The sequence below is a fragment of the Elephantulus edwardii genome, unplaced genomic scaffold (genome assembly GCF_000299155.1).
Source record: "Elephantulus edwardii isolate Elephantulus edwardi_28Jun2011 unplaced genomic scaffold, EleEdw1.0 scaffold00164, whole genome shotgun sequence".
Classification (NCBI taxonomy): Eukaryota; Metazoa; Chordata; class Mammalia; order Macroscelidea; family Macroscelididae; genus Elephantulus; species Elephantulus edwardii.
Window position 1 is genome coordinate 7233734 of NW_006399914.1, and position 21108 is coordinate 7254841.

A 21108-nucleotide genomic window follows, 5' to 3' on the forward strand; every position below is an offset into this window, starting at 1 on the left:
GTGTGGGGAGAAGGGTGCAACAATGAATGAATGGAATTCCAAAATCTCTGTAGATGTTCATTGAAATGAAAAATAAACAACCTAAATTAAAAAAAATATTTATATTGTCTCCATTGTTTGTTCTTTTCTACAACAACCATCTTTATGCCTACATCTTTTGCCCATAATGAGAATGACTGCAGAATAAAACCTAAATAATAACTGATGGATCAAAGGGTAGGTCTGAGTAAATTTTGGTGGTAATTGCCAAATTATCTCCCAAAAGGATTGAATTCTTTCTCTCTTATTGAATTCTTTCTCCAGTTGGAGCTGACTTATAGCTGGCTCTCCTGAGGGTTTTCCAAGGCTGTAAGTCACACCGGAGATCACCCATCTTTCTCCCGAGATGCTGCTGATGGATTCGAATCATCAGACAGGCACAGCCTTTGGGTTATCAGTGCAAGCCCCTACAGACTAGGTCACCAGAGCCAGATTCCCATCATATTTTACCAACCATCTATGAGAACACCTGCTTCCTGGGCCTCTGGCCATGTCTCCTGTTCATCTTTTGATTTGCTATTCTAAGAGATGAAAATTGCAGTTCACTGTTTTCATTTACTTCTTTAGCCACAAGTAATGATAAGGCACTCCTTTTTCTCTGGATTTCCTGTTTGGATGGGTCTTTTATCCATTTTTCTTTTATTGTAATAGCTGCTAAAATCAACTGAGTGGATAAAAAAACTAATACATTGGATGGGGTTGACTCAGACAGAAGCTTTGAGTCAGTTAGCACCAAACCAAATATGTAAAGGCTGACTGTCATCAATGACTGACTTTTTATTGACAAAGTAAAAAACCAAATGCAGCTTATTTTTTAGTGGCTTAGGCAATTTACCCCTGAAGCACTGCCAGGATTCCTTGGATCCCCGGGGGCTGAAGTGCTGTCAAAGTCTCACTGAGCAATGGCCATGGCCTGATTTACTGGAAAGCTGGGCTTACATTTTAATAAAGACAAGCCTTAGAAGCATTGTTTACTCACCATGGATGCTATTTTGTCAATCATGTAATTCCATCTTTACTTTATTTAGCACAGCTCTTTATATACAGGGTAAATTCTCCAAATAAAATTAAACTTACAGTCACAAGAGTCAACTCTTACTTATAATGACCCTGTACTACAGAGTAGAACTCCCTCCAAGGGTGTTCAAGGGAGCTCTGGTCACCTAGTGGCCTAGTGGTTAAGATGCTGAGCTTCCAACCTAAAGACAGTCAGTTTGAATCCACCAGATGCTCCTTAGGAGAAAGAAGAGCAATCCTTTCCCTTTCGACTTACAGCCTCAAAACTTGCTGGAAGGTCAGGTATGAGTCAGAGCCAACTCAATGGCCATAACAACAACATAGGGTATCTAAGGTTGTACTCTTTATAGAAGTAGCTGTCGTATCTTTCTCCCATAGACTGGCTGGCAGGTTCAAACCACCAACCTCATTGGTTAGCAGTCAAACTTTTAAGCAGGATTCCTCTCTAGGCAAATTCAGCACTCTCTCCAGCACCACAACTCAAAGATTTTTATTTCGTAGATAGTCAAATTTATCATATCCTTCTATAGATGTTATGACGCGTACATAGGTCTTGTTTCTTTCTTTGCAACGTTTTTCCCACTCTAATATAATTAGATACAGTTTTCTCAAGTTTTCCTCTAGCATGTGGTCAAGTTTGTGTTTTATATTTTGTATGAATTTGGCATAGTTAATAACCTCTTTAGAAGGAGCTCCTGTGGCCTATAGCATGTTGCACTGCTGACCAAAGGGCCTGCTGTCTTCAGCCATTTGATTCCACTAGCAGCCCTTCGAGAGAAAGAGTGCGCTTCTCTCATTAAGATTTACAGCCTTAGAAACCTCATCAAGGGTCACGGAGTCAGAACTGACTCCAAAGCTGTGCATTCTGAGTTTAAATGCCCTCTTTAAAGGGCTAAAGAGCAAGGATATCCCTTTAAAATCGAAGGTGTGCCTGACCTGAGTCATGTTATGTTCAATTGCTTTATACGCATGTGAGAGGTGGGCAATGAGTAAGGAAGACTGGAGAAGACTCGATGCCTTTGAACGGTGGTGTTAGTGAGGCATGCTGAATATACTGTGGATTCCTAAAGCATAAACAAACCTATCCTGAAGCGCACTAGAGTGCACCCAACAAGCAAAGCAAGTGAGACTTTGTATTACACATTTGGGGCATGCAATCAAAGAGCACAGATCTTGAAAAAGGCCATAATGCTTGGAAAGGTGCAGGGTCAATTTAAGAGTAGAAGACCCTCAAGAAGCTGGAATGGCATGGTGACTGGAACAATGGTTTAAGCACCATAGAGATAATGAGGGTGGTGGGACTGGAGGCAGGATCTCATTCCATTGTACATAGAGTCACTATGAGTTAGAGTTGACTGAAAGGCACCTAACAATATGTTTAGCATGAGTCTGGATGGCAAAATGGTTAAGCAGTTGGCTGTTTACCCAAAGGTTGATGGTTCAAACCTTTCAGCTACTTGGTGGGAGAAAGATGTAGCCGTCTGTGTTCGTAAAGGTTACAACCTTAGAAACCTTCTGTGGCTGTCCTGCTGTGTCCTATAGGGCGGCTAGGACACAGAATCAGCTAGATAACAAGTGGCTTGCTCGTCTCTTCTCTCTATCCCCGTGTATCCTGAAGTACTCTGTAAATAATGATCATTGCTCTCGTCTCGTCTCGTCTGAACAGAAGGTCAGTTCTGGCCGCAGTGTCTGCTGTGCTGTTAATGCCCCTCTCTCCCTACAGGTGCGCGTGATGGTGGACCTGTGCAACAGCACCAAGGGCATCTGCCTGACAGGTAGGTGGCCACCCACACGGTGAGCACGTGCTGACCAGGGACAGCAGCAGAGTGGACACCTCTGCACATCTTAAGTTATACAAATGCATGTTAGCTCACTTTTTCCAGATGTTTTTAACAGGCTAGAAGTCAATTATAATGCAATTATGGAAAATAATAATATTTTCAATATTGCCATAGAAATAGAGTCATGGAAAATCCCTTGGCCTCTGGTGATTAGAAACGTGTGGTGCCTTGAATTAGGGCCATGGATGTTTTCCTTGTTCCTATTAGTTTAAAAAGGAAAAAAGAAAAATAAAGAAAAGAAAAAGAACTTGCTAAGGGGTAGAGTTTCCTGAACAGAGAAGGAGCAATCTTTCTCTCATCATACCTACTGCTTGAATGGTAAGTTCTATTTGCTAAATAGCAAGAAAACAGATTTTAGGAAAAGTCTTCTGCCGAGTGCTAGGTGGGACAGGACATTGGTTATACTTTCTCCCTCTTTCCTCCAGTATTAAAATCTATCAAGCCCAAGTAGGAAGGAGGCAAGAATTAGTTACACAAGCATATCAAACAAGGGAGGCCTAGTGGACGGGGGCAAGCAGAAGAGTGATTGTTGTGTGATTATCTGAGCCTTGGTGACACAGTTGTTTGGGTTAGGTGTTAGGCTGTGGTAGGCTGACAGCCTAAAGATTGATGGTTTGAACCCACCATCAACTCCGTGGCAGACAGATGAGGCAATCTGCTCTCATTCAGAAATATAGCCTTGAAAACGCAATGGAGAGTCACCATTAGCTAAAATCACCTCAGTGGTAATAGGATAGTTTGTTAGTTTGTTTTAAAGGAGTCCCCAGGTCATGCAAAAGGTTAATCACTTAGCTCCTGATCAAAGGGTCAGTGGTTTGAGGGGATCTTGGAAGAAAGCCCTGGTGATCTACTTCCAAAAGCTGGCAGCTACTGAAAATCTGTGGAGCAGTTCTCCCCAGAAATACATGAGGTTGTCTTGAGCTTAGACTAAATTGATGGCAATTAGTTTGGAGTCTTTGTTGTGTTTTGTTTTAATATTTTATTGGTACAAGTCTGGCAGAATGTTCTCTATTGTTTGAGGGGAAGAGAAGAAAAAACACAGACCCCAAGTGATCTCTCACTTACTGATGTTCCCCATGTTACAGAAGACCGTGGCCAGGCCCAGGGCACCTACGGAGCCTGGCTCCAGACACTTCACTTCCTGCCTCTCCAACTGCAGTGTGGTTTTAAGGGAAAAAGGAGGAATTATTTTCTCATTAAAAGTCTATTATGGAGTTGAAGCACAGTTCCCACTGACTTTGAAAGATAACCGCAAGACTTTGAAGCTACCGGAAGCTTCTTTTGGGCCAAGTCAGTCTATGGCCCCTGGCTCTGGGGAGGCCTGGTTAGTGCTTCAGAGTTATTTCCTCTGGTTGAGTTTGAGAAACCAGGGAGGGTTTGTATCCACTTATAAAAAAATCCCATCCCTTTCTACTATGTACCCCTATCCCAGGCCTCTCATTACCTGTCACCATTAGGAGCTCAGTGCCTGTGAATGAATGAATGTGTGGCCTTCAGAAGTAAAGGGGGTGAACAGGGTTGATAACAAAAGAGGCTTCCCTCAGGGACCCCAGATTCAGCATCTGCTTCTAACTCACTTTGGCGCAATAGAGAAAAGCTGTCATCTTGTGGCTTCTTGGGAAATCCTAATTGAATTACTCAAGTCACATTTCAGCTCTCTAAAGAAAATTAGCTGTCTTTAGAATAGCTCAGTCCTCTGCCCTGAAACTTTTGTGTCTTAAGCACCTTCCCCACGTCTGTCTTTGTAGTTCCTTTCAGCATTCATTCTCTCAGAGTGTGACAGTAATGAGTGCTGGTGAAAATGCTCAGAAAGATAGAATTGCAGGCACAAAAGCCCTATAGAAAGGCACAGGCAAAGGCCCTTCCTTTTTCATTTTTCTAATGATACGATGAGAGCTGGGCTGTTGGGTGAATGTGCAAAAGCCATGGAGTAAATCTTGAGACCAGTCGGGGCGACAGACAGCGAGGGGGGCATTGCATCGGGTTGGAAATGGGTGGTTATTCTGGGGCGGCTCCAAATACTCTTTTAAAAAAGTCAGCACTTTCTTCTTTCATGGCAACTTGGAAATAAGCCTTCTTTTACTCAGAAAGTTCTTCAGTTCAAACGTAGGTGTCCAAAGTACAAGTTGAGAAGTGAGACAGTGCCTTATAGAGTGCACCAAGCTGCTGGGTGGACTGGGTGGGCGAGGGAGAAGATGGCACCAGCCAGAATTGAGTTGAATCACTTAGAGGGAGTGACCGGGGTGCAGGAGAGCACAGCCTTGGCTTAGAGCCCCAAAAGGAACAGATCAAGGAGCCCCAAGAAGATACCAAGCAGGAGTGGTCACCAGGACAGAGCCCTGGGGCATGAGAGCAGAATCTACCTTTATACTGGATTCATCTTTGAAACTACAAGTGCCTGTAACTGGAGCCCAGTTCAGCTCTGGCTGTGAAACTCCACTCTTGCTCCTTTCCCTACACCCCGCAGAGGTTGCTGTGGAGATAAGCACAGCCATGGGCACATGTTTTGAGCAGTTTACGACCTGGCAGGTGCATAATAAGGACAATTCACTCACTAAAGTTGTCAAGTAGTTTTGTAAGTATAGTTTGTCAAATGACCTATGCTTTTCTGAATGTAAAACCCGGTTTTCCTTATAGTCCCAAGAGCTTATCTTTCAGAAGAGTAGGTAACTTGAAGAAGGTAAGGAAAGCTGTGGGTTCCCCACATGGAAACCAAACCCACAGCCATAGGTCGACTCCGACTCATGGCAACCACTCAATGACCTTCCAAGATTGTAAATCTTAATGAGAGCAGACTGCCTCGTCTTTCTCCTGCAGAGGGATTTGAACAGCTAACCTTTCAGTTAGAAGCCCAACATGTACTACACTATGCTAGAGGTCTCCTTTCCACAAATGGAAGTGTTGGCAAATCACTAAAGCATCATATTGTTGAACTGCTTCTTGGGAAGTACTTTAAATCCAAAGAGCCCAGTCCCCATGTGGTCAAGTGGCCCCAATCCAGAGATCGTAACTGCCATTCTCCTTCTAAATACTCTGGGAGACATCAATATCAGACCGCAGTGTTCAAGGGATAGGGGCACCTAGGAAAAAGAGAATGAAAATAGTTGGACAACCTGAAGACTGTCCTCATTGCCACTGAATTGTACATGTGGAAATTGTTAGGTTACTATATGCTCTGTGTGTCAGAGATTGTGAGGATGGCTCAGGAAAGGACAGGGTTCAGGGTTCATATCTGTTGTTTGTAGCGCCCTTGAGTCATATTCAACTCAGTAGCACCTAACAACAACAACTGCTGTGTATACTCAGAAAAGCATAAAAATAATAATGGATCACAGTGACTACTGAGTGTGGCCTTGTGTCATTCATTTCTGGTGCTCCAAAGTCACGGGAACTGCCACTAGAAATAAAACCTGTCAGCCGTCCCTTCTCTGCTTTGTTAAGTTTGCCATGGCCGTACATAAATGGCCTGAGTAATTAGTAGGTTTGGGTCAGGTCAGCAGGAGCAGAGCTTTGGTCCTGGGATTGGCCAACAGCTGATGGCAGGGGTGACTGAAGGGGATAGACCACAGAGCACACACAGGGCAGTCTCTGTATCCTCAATACTGAAGCCAGTACAAACTACATGCCCAAAAAAGCCCATTATTATTATTGAATCAATTCCAATTCATGATGACCTTCCATCAATTTTCAAACTCCATAAATCTCAATGGGAACAGATTGCTTTATTCTCTCTCCTGTGGAGCAGCTGGGGGATTCGAACTGCCTACCTGTTAGCAATCCAACACTTGCCACAAGGTCGCCAAAGCCAGGACAGTTCTGGAAAAATAAATGGACAGACAGGTCTCAGAAACAGCTCATGGGGATGACCAATTTCTACTCAACTGCCTTTTTCTTGTTGGGCTGCAGTGGCCAAAGTAGCCAGTTATTTTGGTGTTGGGAGATTCAGCCTCCAGGCATGAGAGCACCTCTTCCTCAGGGAGGGTCAAGCACATCTGACTCAGACAAGAGCTCTCCTGGGGCCTTGAGATTGTGGACAGCACGAATCGAGACCAAGGGAGTCCTTGCTGGAGCACTGGTGTGGGAGGTTCGGGACTACAGACTCAGCTTTTGGAGTTGAACTTTTTACTGTTGGTGGTGTTGAGAAGCCTTTGACTCACAGCCACCTCATCTAATAGGGTGTCCCTTGGGGTTTTCTTGGCTGTGATGAAGGCAGCTCACCCGGTCTTTGCATGTGGAGTTGCTCAGTGGGTTCAAACCCCTAACCTTTCAATTAGCAGTTGAGCACCTAAGCAGTTGCACCACCCAGACCCCTTCACCTTCCACTGCGTTGCTCTAAGGTGTCTCGAGTTGTTCTGACCCACAGCGACCTTACACACCACACAATGAAACCCTGCCTGATACTATGCCATCCTCACACTCTCTGCTGTGCTGAAGCTTGTTGTTTCGGTCACAGTGTCAATCCCATTGAGGATCTTCCTCTCCTTCACTGACCCTCTAGGCTTCTAAGCACAATGTCCTTCTCCGGGGACTGGCCACTCCTAATGCTGTTGTTAAGTGCCGTCAAGTTGACTGATTCATCATTACCCTCTGAACAATGGCACTGAACCCTGCTCTACCCTGCACCATCCTAACCATCTCTGACACACTCCAGCCCACCGTTATAGACACTATGTCAACCCATCTTGTTAAGGGTCCTTCCATCCTTCCCTGACCCTCCACCTTTCCAAGCATGGCATCCTTTTCCAAGGACTGACCCCTCCTAACAACATGCTTACTATAATTCACTGCCACGGAGTTGATTCTGATTCACAGTGACTGTCCACTGGCCTTACAAAGCTTTGTGGAGAACACTGCCCATCTGCCCATCTTTCTCCCCCAGAGTGGCCGGTGGATTTGAACTTCTGATCTTTCAGTGAGCAGCACAACATGTACCACACCTCAAGACCAGAGCTCCCTCAGCAGCTAACATTGTTGTTGTTGTTGTTGTATGCCATCAATTTGAGTATGACTCATAGCAAGGGATCCTCTGAGCCACAGATCTGAATCCCGTCCCAGCCTGTGCCACCCTCACCCTCACCATGCCTGATGCACTTGAGCCCATTGCTGCCGTCATCACGTCAGCCCATCTCATTGGTGTCTTCCTGTCTTTCACTGACCCCCCCCACCTTTCCCAGCCTCATACTCCTTTCTAAGGTATAGCCTCTCCCAGCAACATGTCCAAAGCATGAGGGACAAAGCTTTGCCATCCTTGCCTCCAAAGAGCACTCTGGCTGCACTTTTTCCACCAGCCACTCTGCTGGGAAGTCTCTTCCTCTGAGATTCATGGCTACTGAAAACCTGCTGGAGGATCGACAATGAGTCGGTTCTGACTGGATGACAAGGAGTTTTTATTGGTGTTAACTCAGAGACCAAGGCTACCCCTAATGGGAATGAGAGGATCAAAGGATGGCACCGAGTGGTTTTAAAGGAGGCTGCTGCTGTGGTAGTTAACTGCTCAGCTGCCAACAGAAAGCTTCATGGTTTAAACTCACCAGTGGCTCCACGGAACAAAGATTAGGCAGCTGGCTTCAAAAAAGGTTTACCTATTGGGAAACCCTTCGCAGAAGTCCTGCTGCGTCCTACAGACTCACTGCAAGTTGGATTCTTGGCAATGGGGGCAATGTGCAAAGGCTTTAAAGACCAGGCCTGGAAGAACCTCACTCTCTCCATTGTGGCCCCCACTGCACAAAGCTCACCCTAACTGCAAGGGAGGCTGTCCTCACACCAGCGGCATGGGCAGAACTTCCTCTCTGGCCCAAACAGCTAGACCTGTTGAGGCCTCCCGTTAAGGGCATGGTCCACATTCTACGTCTGCTCACACCCTTGAATATCTAAACATAGGTATCTCTGTGATGCCGTCAAGGCTGCAAATTCGGAAGTTCTGCTCAGGATGCTAATTCTAACCTGCCTACCCTCCTCACTTCTGGCCTGCGAGCTCCCACCACTCCTTCAGATCAGATAATTTGCTAGGATGATTCACAGAATGCAAGAGAAGTTCCTGCTTATTGGTTTATTAGAACAAAAAGGATCCAAATGATTCTTGCCTGCGTGGGTAGATCCTCAAGCACAGATGCACTGTCCTCTGTGTCACAGAGACCTGGGAGTCCACCTGTTACATGTGGGACTGCAAAAGCCCAAGCTTGGGAGTTGGAACGTACCTAACAGCTCTGCAGGATAAAGAGCCGCTGATTTGCTTCTGGAAGGATGACATCCAGGGAAATCCTTGGGGGCAATTCTCCTGTGTCACAGGGGATCACTAAGAGTCACATTTAGCTTGGTGGTACCCAAAGACATCCCTTATGTCACCAACTAGGAGGCCTTTGTTGCCACCTCATTATGAAGATCATGGATTGGATCAAGCTCCTTGTCGAGAAGGCCCCCACAAAGCCTCCTGCTTTTCCAGGATTTAGAGCTCCTGCTATTCCAGGATTTAGAGGTAATCTTTCAGAACAAGTTATTGAGGTGAAGTCCACGTCTTTACCTCACAGCTAGGTCTAAGAAGAAGAAAATGAAACTGAGTCTGGAAAGCACAAGATCCTTCCTGGAAGCATTGCACCCTGATTTCAGAGGGACAAGGCCAGGAACTGGAAAGACATTAGAAACTGGGGCCTCTTCTCCATCTTTCTTACTGTCTGGGGACACCCATCTCTCATCTCTGCTTCTCTCTACTTTTTCTCTTCTCTCTGCAGACTAACTTTTTGGTTTGCTTTTTTAAAAGTTTCAGGTCACCGTGGCCAGTTTTAGGTTTCAAGGAGAGTATCCAATTGGTTCCTCTTAAGCACCTGCCTAATGCTAATCAAGTGTGGTAAAGAGAATCAGGCAGGTGTAAGAGAAGCCATTACATAATTTGCAACGTTAAAATTCAAGTTCCTTGTTCATAAGTTCATGGCTTGTGGTGACCCTCCTTTGGGTTTCTGAGGCTTAAATCTGTACAGGAGGAGAGGGCCTTGAATTTCCTCTGTGGAGCAGCTGGTGGATTCAAATCTGACTTTTTAATTAGCAGAACAACACAGAAACCAGGGAAGGTCACTAAGAGTGAGAATTGACTTGGCAACATTGGGTTTTGACTGTTACTGTTGTTGTGTACTGTAGAGATGAAATCAACCCATAGTTGACCTTCCAGTGGGTTCAGAGGCAGTTAATAGCACAGGAGGAGATTGTCCATCCTTCTCCTGAGGAGCAGCTGGTGGCCTCGAACTGTGTACCTTAACGATTGCAATGCAGCTTCTTGCCATGGAGTTTGATTAAGGTTATTTTTTTTTAATAAGACAGTCTTCCACAGTCTCTTCATATGTCATGATTGATTGACATGGTAACTGCAGTAATGGGCTCAAGTGTGTCAGAGATTCTGAGGATGGCATAGGGTTCAGGTGTGTGTAGTACTCAACTTGACGGCACACAACAACAACTTAATGTGTTCCTTCACACATGGGATACTCAAGGGTTGGGTAGACTTTTACAGGGTCCAAGAGCCTGACCATAGTGGAGACCCTTGACCAGGCTAATGTGTGTTAAATGTACAGCCCCTGCCAGGGCCTCCGCACTAGTCCAGCTGCATGGAATGTGGTTATGGGACTCTCTTGGGAGCTCTTGAAATCACCCTTGCTGTGTGTGCTGAGTCTATGCCAACTTAGTGACCCCACATGACAGACTAGAACTACCCCGCAGGGGTTTCTCCTGCAGAGTGGATGGGGTGATTTTGAATCATCCATTTTTCATGTTGCACCATTGCACTACCGGGCTACCTTTGAAACCTACCCTACTATATACTGGGAATGTCTGCTTGGCAACCTTCCTTCTACCAACCTGCTCATCTGCATTTGCCTTCATCCGTAGTTGGAAATGACCAACTGCAGAAGACAACTGACCCCACCGCCCTCACCAGAGCGTGTGCGCCATCTAGTGGCAGGCATCGACTACACTGATGCTAGAATTTTTTTTTTATAAGCAAAAACTCCTTTAATACAACTTTCTCAATTCTTAAAAATTAAGAAAGTAGAATAACATTAATTTTTTTTCACATAATAATATACTAGCTGCTCCACAGGAGAAAACTGAGCCGTTTCCTCCCTTGGGATTTGTAGCCTCGGAAGACAATGGGAGGGTCAACCGTGAGTCAGCCTCCCCCACTCAATGAGATATCAGGAAATCAAATTTCTCAGCAGGGGATAGAAGAGGAATATGCAAAGCCCTACTTACCACTTTCCAAATCTGTACCTTTGTTCCTGCTAGTCCTCTACGTAGAAGATCCCTTCAACCATCACAGGGCCATTGTTTTTCTTAAGCGACACCTCGCAATCTTACTCCTAAAGCATGTCAGACTGCTCCTGTCCAGACTTTCTCGGCCTTGTAGGAGTTAGTGCTCTGCAACGCCCTCATGTGGAGCAAACCGTTAACACACTTGGCCGCTAACCCAAAGCTTGTTGGTATAAATCCACCTAGTTGTTGTTGTTGTTGTTGATGTTAGGTGCTATTGAGAACGACTCATGGCAACCCTGTGAACAACAGATAGGAACACTGTCCTCTCCTATGCCATCCTCATAATTTTTTACATACTTGAGTCCACTGCGGCATCCACTGTGTATCAATCAATTTGGTTGAGGGTCTTCCTCTGTTTTGCCTACCCTCCACCTTCCCAAGCATTATGTCCCTTTCCAAGGAATAGCCTCTCTTACCAAAGTATGTACCTCTCATGCCCAAAGTATGTGAGATGAAGCCTTGTCATATTTTCCTTCAAAGAGCACTCTGGTTGTACTTTCTCCAAGACATATCTGTTTGTTCTTTTGGCAGTCCATGGGTTATTCGGTACCCTTCCCTAACACCACAACTCAAAGGGATCAATTCTTCTGTCATCCTTATTCATCTTCAAGCTCTCAGCAGCATAACAAGTGATTGAAAAAAACTCTGGCCTCAATCAAGTATGCCTTAGTCGTCAAACTGACATCATTGCTTCTCAGAAATTTAGAGAGGTCCCTAACTGCAGAGTTTCCCAATGCAATAAGTCTCCTGATCTCCTGACTGCTGGTACCAAGAGTGTTGGTTGTGGATCAAATAAGATAAAGTCGTTGACAGCTTCAAACTTTTCTCTATCACCATGATGTTGCCTATCAGTCCAGTGGTAAGAATTTTTGTATACTAAAGGGTATATTCTTTGATCTTCTACAACAAGCAAGGTTGTATCATATGCATAACACAAGTTGTTGATGAGTCTTCTTCCACTCCTGATACCACATTCGTCTACAAAGCATCTAGCTTCTTGGATTATTTGCTCAGTATACAAATAGGCACAGAGAGAGGATATAATGCTGATGCACACCTTTCTTAGTGCTAAACCGTGTAGTGTTCCCTTACTCTATTTGCACAACAGCCTGTTGGGCTAGGTAAAGGTTTCATATGTGCACAATTAAGTGTCCTGGGGTTCCCATTCCTCTCAGGTTAACCATAATTTGTTAAAATCCACACAGTCAAATGCCTTTGTTAATAAAGTCAATAAAGCACAAACAGACATTTTTCTGGTATTTTCCGTTTTCAGCCAGGATCTATTTGACATTAACAATGATATCCCTGGTGCTATGGCATCTTCTAAACTCACCTCAAACTTCTGGTAATTCTTTGTCTATGTACTGTTCTTGTTGGTTTTGGATGATCTTCAGTAATATTTTGCTTGCATATGATATTAATGACATTGTTTGATAATCATATTGGGCCATTTTTTCTTGGGAATGGAAACAAATAGGTATCTCTTCCAGTCAGTCGGCCAGGCCACTGTACTCAAAATTTTCTAGCATAGACTGGTAAGCACGTCCAAGGTTGCATCTGTTAACTGAAACATGCCAATTTGTATCCCAATGATTCTCTGGGCCTTATTTTCTTTTCTGTCAATTCCTTCAGTGAAGCTTGACCATCTTACTTCATTATCATTGACTCTGGATCATACTTTCTGAAATACGTCAGTATCGGCCAGTTCTTTAGCACAGTGACTCTCGTGTATTCTCTCCACTATTTTTTTTAATGCTACCTAGATTACTCAATATTTTGCCAATAGCATCTCTCAGTATTGCAACTTGAAGCTTAAATTTGTTTTTCGGTTCTTTTAGCTTGAAAAATGTCAAGCAAGTTCTTCCCTTTTTATTTTCTGGCCTCTGCTCTCTGTTGATTCTGTTGTAATACTTTGTTTTGTTTTCTTAAGCTGCCCTTTGAAATCTCCTGTTCAGCTTTTTTGCCTCAGCACATCCTCCCTTTGTTTTGCTTCTCGATGCTCCAGTGCAATTTTCAGAGTTTCTTCCAACATCCATTTTGGTTTATTCTTTCTACTTTGTCTTTGTAATAATCTTTTGCTCTCTTTATAAATTCATAAATGAGTGTGTCATCTCACAACTCATTTGATCATTGATCATTGGTATCCAATATTTCAAAGCTATTCTTAAGATGATTTTTAAATTCGGGTAGAATTGACTCAAGATCATATTTTGGTTCTTGTGGATCTATTATTAGTTTTTCACCTTTAATCTGAACTTGTTGTTGTTATGTGCCATCGAGTCATTTGCGACTCATAGCGACCCTATGTACAACAGCCCTAAACCCTCCTCTATCCTGTGCCAATCGCACTGCCTCTGACACATCCATCCCGATTACCCCAGTCACTGAATCAATCCACGTCATAGAGGGTCTTCCCCTCCTGCACTGTCCCTCCACCCACCCAAGCATGATGTCCCTCTCCAAGGACCTGTCTCTCCTTACAACATATCCAAAGTATGTCAGACGAAGCCCCAGAATCCTTGCCTCCAAGGAGTAGCCTGGTTTAACCCTCTCCAGGATGAATCTGTTTGTTTTCCTAGCAGTCCACGGTACATTCAATACTCTTCTCCAACACCACATCTCAAAGTCATCAATTCTCCTTCTATCCTTCCAAGTCATTGTCCAACTCTCTGAAGCATAACAAGTGATAGCAAAGACCATGGCCTGTATCAGGTGCACCTTAGTCTCCAGAGAGACACCATTGCTCTTGAGTACTTTAGACAGGTCCCTAACAGAAGACTTTCCCACCGCAATACGTTTTTTTATTTCCTGACTGCTGGTGCCAAGAGTGTTGACCGTGGAGCCGAGCAAACTGAAGCTGTGAACAATCTCAATCTCTTTGCCATCCATCCTGATGCTACCGATTGGTCCAGTGGTGAGAATCTTTGTCTTCTTGACATTGAGCCTCAGTCCATACTGAAGGCTGCAGTCCTTGACCCTCTTCAGTAAGTGCATGAGGTCCTCCTCAGTTTCAGCAAGCAGGGTTGTGTCATCTGCATAATGCAGATTGTTAATAGATCTTCCACCAATCCTGATGCCACAATTCTCCTCATAGAGCCCAGCCTTTCGGATAATCTGCCCTTCATACAGGTTGAAAAGGTATGGAGATAGGACACATCCCTGGCGTACACCCTTTCCAATTTTGAACCATGCAGTGTTCCCTTGCTCTGTTCTGACGACTGCCTCTTGGTCCAAGTATAGGTTTCGCATTAGCACGATTAAATGTTCTGGGATTCCCATTCTTCTCAGAGTCAGCCACAGTTTGTTATGATCCACACAGTCAAATGCCTTTGCATAATCAATGAAATACAGATAGACATTCTTCTGGTATTCCCTGCTTTCAGCTAAGATCCATCTAACATCAGCTACAATATCCCTAGCACCACGACCCCTTCTAAACCCAGCCTGGACTTCTGGCAGTTCTCTGCTGATGTGCTGTTCCAGTCGTTTTTTGATAATCTTCAGTAGAATCTTGCTTGCATGTGAAAGCAATGATATTGTTCTGTAGTTTTCACACTCTGTTGGGTCACCCTTCTTTGGAATGGGAACAAATATAGATCTCTTCCAGTCAGTTGGCCAAGTGGTTGTCCTCCAGATTTCTTACTGAACTTACGCAGGAGTAATGCATGTTCTGTTCTGTGATCAGCACCTGGCCTGATTTTGATTGATACTGAGTTTCTCCAATAATTGCTTTGACAGATGTAATCAATTAGAGTCCTATGCAGTCCATCAGGTGAAGTCCATGTGTAAAGTCACTGTGTTTTTAAAAAAGGTATTTGTGATTAATAAATCTTTAAGTGTATAATATTTGATTATTCTAGAGGCACCATTAAAGCAAGGTCTGGGGATCTACTTGTAGAAACTTAGTCCTTGAAAACCCTGTGAAACTCAGTGCTGTGATACACAGGGTGTCACCATGATTAGATATCAACTCCTTGGCATCAGGTTTGAGCACCCTCATGTTCATCGTGGTTTCAAAGAAGATTATAAACACAATTGATGCAAGAGCTGAGATTTCTGCTTCGAGATGTGATTCGTACAAGGAGAGTTGCCACATGTGATAAGTATTTCTTGTTATTGGTACGTATCATCGAGTCGACTACAACTCATAGGAACCCTATGAACAACAGCTGAGCTTTGCTCTGTCCTGAGTCAACTTCAGCATCTCCTAAACACCTGATCCCGTTGCCACAGTCACTGTCAATCCATCACCTCCAGGATCTTCCTCTCCTGTGCTGACCCTCCCCCCTTCCAAGCATGATGTCCTTCTCCAAGGACTGGCCCCTCCTAACAACATGCCCAAAATATGAGAGCTTCAAAATCCTTGCCTCCGAAGAGCAACCTGGCTTCACTTTCTCTAGGACAGACCTGTTCATTCTCTCGGCAGTTCTTGGCATGTACAGCTCTCTTCTCTAACACCACAACTCAAATCCTTAGTTATGGTTCTGCTCTCAGATGCATAGCAAGCAATTCCATCAGGGGCACCTTTGTGTCTTTAGACTGACATTGTTGCTTGTTAGCATTCTGGAAAGGTCCTTGACTTAAATCCTTGACATAGTTCTCTGACTGGTCAAAGGCTTGGATTTGTGGGAAAACCAATCTACTCCAATGTTGTAAAGTAGTATATGTGGTCTGGAGAAATAAGTGCTTATGTTACAATCTCATTACTTTGTCTGAGTGTGCAAATGAATAGTTGAAAATAAGACACTGGCTTGTGCAAGCAAAATTGCCTTGTTAGATTTTGTGTAAATGGGTCTTCTGAACACCGTAGAGCCTTTGGAAATTACATACTGAAGAAGGCATTTGTCACCTGAGAAGAAGAACCTTGATCAGATGGATTGACAGTGACTGGGGTAATGGGGTATATGAGATTGGCTCAGGATAGGACAGAGTTCCTAGTTATTGCACATATAGGGTTGCTATGACTTGCAGGTGGCTCAACAGCACATAACTGGGCACCACAACAACAGCCCAGTTTTTCTCAGGCTATTTTATGCAGAGAACCAGCTCTGTTCTCAAAGTGCCCTGAGCCTCCCTGAGAAGACAAGCTGGTCTTTCAAGCTCTCTAGCTAGCCTCATCCTTGAAGGGTACCAGTGTTACTTGTTGATGCTTACCTGTTCCAGAGATGGCCCTCAGCTCGTCCACCCCAATCCACATATTCTCATTTCATTTAGACAAGTTGCTCTAGGAAGAGCAAATCTATTAATCTATAATGAAGCCAACTTGCTTCAAAACTTCAGCAAATAGGGGCTTAGATTGGTGAATGGGTCTTTGTTGAATTGTTCTTTAGGATCTTTTAGGCAAATGTGTTGTTGTTGGGTGGCTTTGTGTTGAATATGACTCAAAACAACTGCATATGACCTGTTAGAACTACACTATAGGGTTTTCAGGCCATAACGAAAGAGGGCTCAGGAGCCCATTTGTGGCGAGTTACGCTGCTAACACAAAGGTGGTTGGAGCTGCCTGTGGCTCTGAGGGAAAAAGATGGGCTGTCTCTCTCCATTGCAGTCTTGGGACTTTACAGCTTTGGAAGCCTGAGAAAGGGTTGCTGTGAGTCACAACCTGCTCAGTGGTCTTGAGTTGGTTTTTATATGTCACATTTTTATGGAAGCAGATTTCTCCCTCAGAGCTATTTGGTGGGTTTGAACTGTCAAACTTTCTTTTTTTTTTTTTTCAACTGTCAAACTTTCAGTTAGCAGTAAGCCCCTTGTTAAGCAAATGAAATGAATTTTAAATAATAGGTGGGATCAGTTGCTTAAGATCACTAGGTCATTAGTACATTGCAAGGGAGGTGTTTTTCTTTGGGGTTTATTTTGTTGTTGTTACTATTATTATTATTACTACTACTACTACTGTATCAGGGGTTGTTGGTTTGACTTCGGTTTTTTTCTTATGCTTGTGATTTATTGTCTAAATTTATTTTTCTATTGCAGGACCACCTGGCCCACCAGGTAAGCTCGAGTGGACTTTCCTGTATCATGGGAAGAAATGGTGACTGCCCCCAAGGCCCCATAGAAAGGACAGAGGTAGAAGGAGGAAAAACCTGGAGAACCCCCCAATAAGTCCCCACTATCTCAACCACAAGCTTGCCTCTCACCTCCCATCCTGCGACCTTACATCACCACCCTACCGCCTGTCACTCCTGGGATGGCAAGGAGGGGGCAGTAAAGGTGGAGAAGAAAGGAAAGAAGAAGGGATATGGAAAAGGCCCCAGAGCTTGCGAGCCACACGAACGTCAGTGCCTAGTGTGAACATGTCACTGTTTTGTGTCTTGACACAGGACCTCCAGGAGTTGATGGCATTCCAGGACACAATGGATCAGAAGGAGAGCCTGGTCCCAAGGGCCCAAAGGGCGAAAAAGGAACAAATGGGAAGAGAGGAAAAATGGGTATTTTGGTGGTTCTTCTCATTTCCTTATCTGATGTTTGTCTCCTTGGTTGCGTTTTTGAAGGGCTAACGCAGTGGGCTTTAGGTATTTCATCTCAGCATGGAATGCGGCTTCATCTCTTCCCCCGAAGGCACTGGGTCCTGGGATACCATGGACATCTTTTTTTTTAATCTCCCCCCTCTTTTAGTGAAAATATACACAACCAAAGAGATACCATTTCAACAATCTCTACATACATAATATTCCTCAAATTATGCTACTGTTCTCACTATCCTTTCCCACATTGTTCTTACCATTATCTTAAACTCACTGCCCATAAACTTTCCATCTGACCTCTTGAGTTGCTTGTGTTGATCTGATGTCTTGTTGATAATTCTTTCAAAGAGAACAATGCTCAAAGTAGATGTACTTCACTGGTTAAAATAAGCCATGTGTTGGTTCAAAGACTTCAAGGGATAATTTGGGTTTAAGGTCTAGAGTGTAAAGAGTATCTCAAGTCAATAGTATTGGGGTCCCATCCCACTTCAGTGTCTCCAGGAAGTCTAGAGCCATGAGAACTTGAAATTCTGTTCTGAATTCCCCGCCCGCCCCCCCACCTTGGATTAGCTTTCTTCTAGAGACCCTTTGGTCAAAATGTTTAATAATGGTAGCCGGACAGCGTCCAGTTTAATCTCAAGGCAAAGGAGGCAGCTGTTTGTTACAGGTGACCATTCAACATCAGCAAAGCTTTCTTTCAACTGTAGATGTGGTTTCCCTGATTCCTACCATTCTGCTTGCTCTGCTTCAGAATAATAGAGAGAAGGGGCAAGAAGGGGAGCACTGGGAGGGATACAGTCTGCTGTGGATTGCGGGACAGCTGTAGAGGCTGATACTTTGAATTACTCCAAGGTTTAGTTACATCACTTGCTTACATCACTTCCTCCTTCCTTTGTTTGATTGAAAATTCCTGGGCTGATGTTGCATCCAAGCAAAAGGAATGGAGCAGAAAGGCTGTCTTTGACAGCCCTCAAAGGGGCTCCCCAAAGGCAGAACATAGCAACCTTTCCCCAAAGTTGGCTCTGCAGCTGTCAAGGTCTCCGCTGCGGGGTGTCAGGATTGTTACAAAGATGTCTTCTGTCCTCATGTGAGTGGAGCATTACCAGTGTCTGAGCCGAGCAGTACCCAAGTGCCCCATGTGTGCAGGGAGAGCCAGACGTACAGCGCTCAAGTAGGGGCCTGTGTGGAGGAAGGGCTGCGGCTGGAGGGACAGATGCTGGGGCGACAGTGAGAAGGACAGGCCGAGTCACCTGAAGAGAGCTGGCACATGGCAGAATGACGTGTTGTCACCTCTCAAGACCACTGCTTGGTGGCAGGAAAGGGTTCTTTTTATCCAGACACCCCAGCACACATGATGTCTTATCAGCTTCTTGCCTCTCGGGCCCAAACTCCCCTGGATAATCCTCAAGCTAAAATAAATAGTAGAAAACTTTACAGGTAGCATAGTTACCCCTTCGAGGACTTCTGCTTTTATTCCCACAAGCAATTTCAATGAATCCAGAGGGAAGGAAGGCAACTGCAGAGCACTTTGGTCACTTGGAAAAGCCCACCTGCTTGTGCTCCCGAAGCAGCTTCCATGGAAATGCACTGCACACAGCACAGGCCAGCCCAGTGTGCACAAGGCCAGCAATTACAGTCAGAATTATGTAGGAGTGATGCATCATTACGTGTAGGATAATAATTATAATTATAAGTGGACTTAGCGCAGAATAATGATGACTCAGTGTGCAGACCTTTGGTTTATCCTGGGAAGACTCAAAAAACTGTGATCTCATTATAAAGACTCTGCAGTGAGTATTATGAGGTCTTGCTCGGAACTTAAGAAGAAATTCAAGCCTCGAGTTGCAATACTTAAGGATGCTTTGGGCAGAATATTAAATGATCCTGCAAGTAGTAAAAGAAGATAGAAAGAGTATACAGATTCATTATACCAAAAGGAATTAGCAGACACAGAAGAATTTTATGAAACAACATATGAGCAAGAGCCTGTGGTGATGAAGAAAGAAGTTCAAACTGCTTTGAAAGAATTTGCTAAAAATAAGGCCCCAGGAACTGATAGTATACCAGTTGACGTATTTCAGCTAACAGATGCTGCCCTAGATGTGCTCACCAAGTTGTACCAAGAAATCTGGAGAACAACCACTTGGCCAACTGACTGGAAGAGATCTTTATTTGTTCCCATTCCAAAGAAGGGTGACCCAACAGAGTGTGGAAATTATCAAACAATATGCAAGCAAGATTCTGCTGAAGACTTGAACAGCACATCAACAGAGAACTACCAGAAGTGCAGACTGGGTTTAGAAGGGGTCGTGGTACTAAGGATATGATAGCTAACGTTAGATGGATCTTGGCTGAAAGCACAGAGTACCAGGGGAATGTCTATCTATGCTTCATTCATTATGCAAAGGCATTTGACTGTGTGGATCGCAATAAACTGTGGCTGACTCTGAGAAGAATGGGAATCCCAGAACACTTGATCATGCTAATGTGAAACCTATACTTGGACCACGAGGCAGTTGTCAGAACAGAGCCAGGGAACACGGCATGGTTCAAAATTGGAAAGGGTGTATGCCAGGGTTGTATCCTATCTCCATACCTTTTCAATCTCTATGCAGAACAGATTATCTGGGATGCTGGGCTCTATGAGGAGAAATGTGGCATCAGGATTGGAAGAAGACTCATCAACAACTGTGTTATGAAGATGACACAACCCTGCCTGATGAAACTGCTGGGACCTGAAGCACTTACTGCAGAGAGTCAAGGACTTCAGCCTTCAATAGGGATTGAGGCTTAATATCAAGAAGGCAAAGATTGAGATTGTTCACAGTTTTAGTTTGTTTGGCTCCACAATCAACACTCTTGGTACAAGCAGCCAAGAAATTAAAAGACACACTGCATAGGAAAAGTCTGTGGTTAGAGACCTCTCTATAGAGGTCTCTTCTTACTGAAGAGCAACTATGTCAGTCTGGAGACTAATGTGTGCCTGATACATGCCGTGGTCTTTGCAATCGCTATGTGTCAGAGAGTTAGCCAATGACTAGGGATGATAGAGGGAGAATTGATGCCTTTGAGTTGTGGTGTTGGAGAAGAGTGTTGAATATACCATGGACTGCTATAAGAATGAAATGGTTTGTCCTGGAGAGGGTGAAGCCAGGCTGCTCCTTGGAGGCAAAAATTTTGAAGCTTTGTCTGACATACTTTGGTCATGTTGCAAGGAGGGACGAGTCCTTGGAGAGGGACGTCATGCTTGAGAGGGTGGAGGGACAGCAAAGGAGAGGAACACCCTTGATGAGATGGATTGATTTAGTGACTGGGGTAATGGGCTAAGTGTGTTGGAGACAGTGAAATTGGTACAGGATAGGGCTGTTGTACATACGGTCGCTATGAGTCGTAGGCAACTTGACGGCACATAACAACAACAGTGCAAATGGTTAATGTGCTCACAGTTG

The 21108-nt window shown here is 44.3% G+C and overlaps 1 protein-coding gene across 1 annotated transcript in view; it reads left to right on the forward strand.

The window, feature by feature from the left end:
- The window catches only part of GLDN (gliomedin), a 99050-nt gene that overhangs the window by 48998 nt on the left and 28944 nt on the right, over window positions 1-21108 (forward strand). The window contains exons 2-4 of the mRNA XM_006895315.1: window positions 2780-2831; window positions 17169-17186; window positions 17516-17623. Coding sequence (XP_006895377.1) covers window positions 2780-2831; window positions 17169-17186; window positions 17516-17623 — 178 coding nt within the window. The remainder of the gene's footprint in view (window positions 1-2779; window positions 2832-17168; window positions 17187-17515; window positions 17624-21108) is intronic.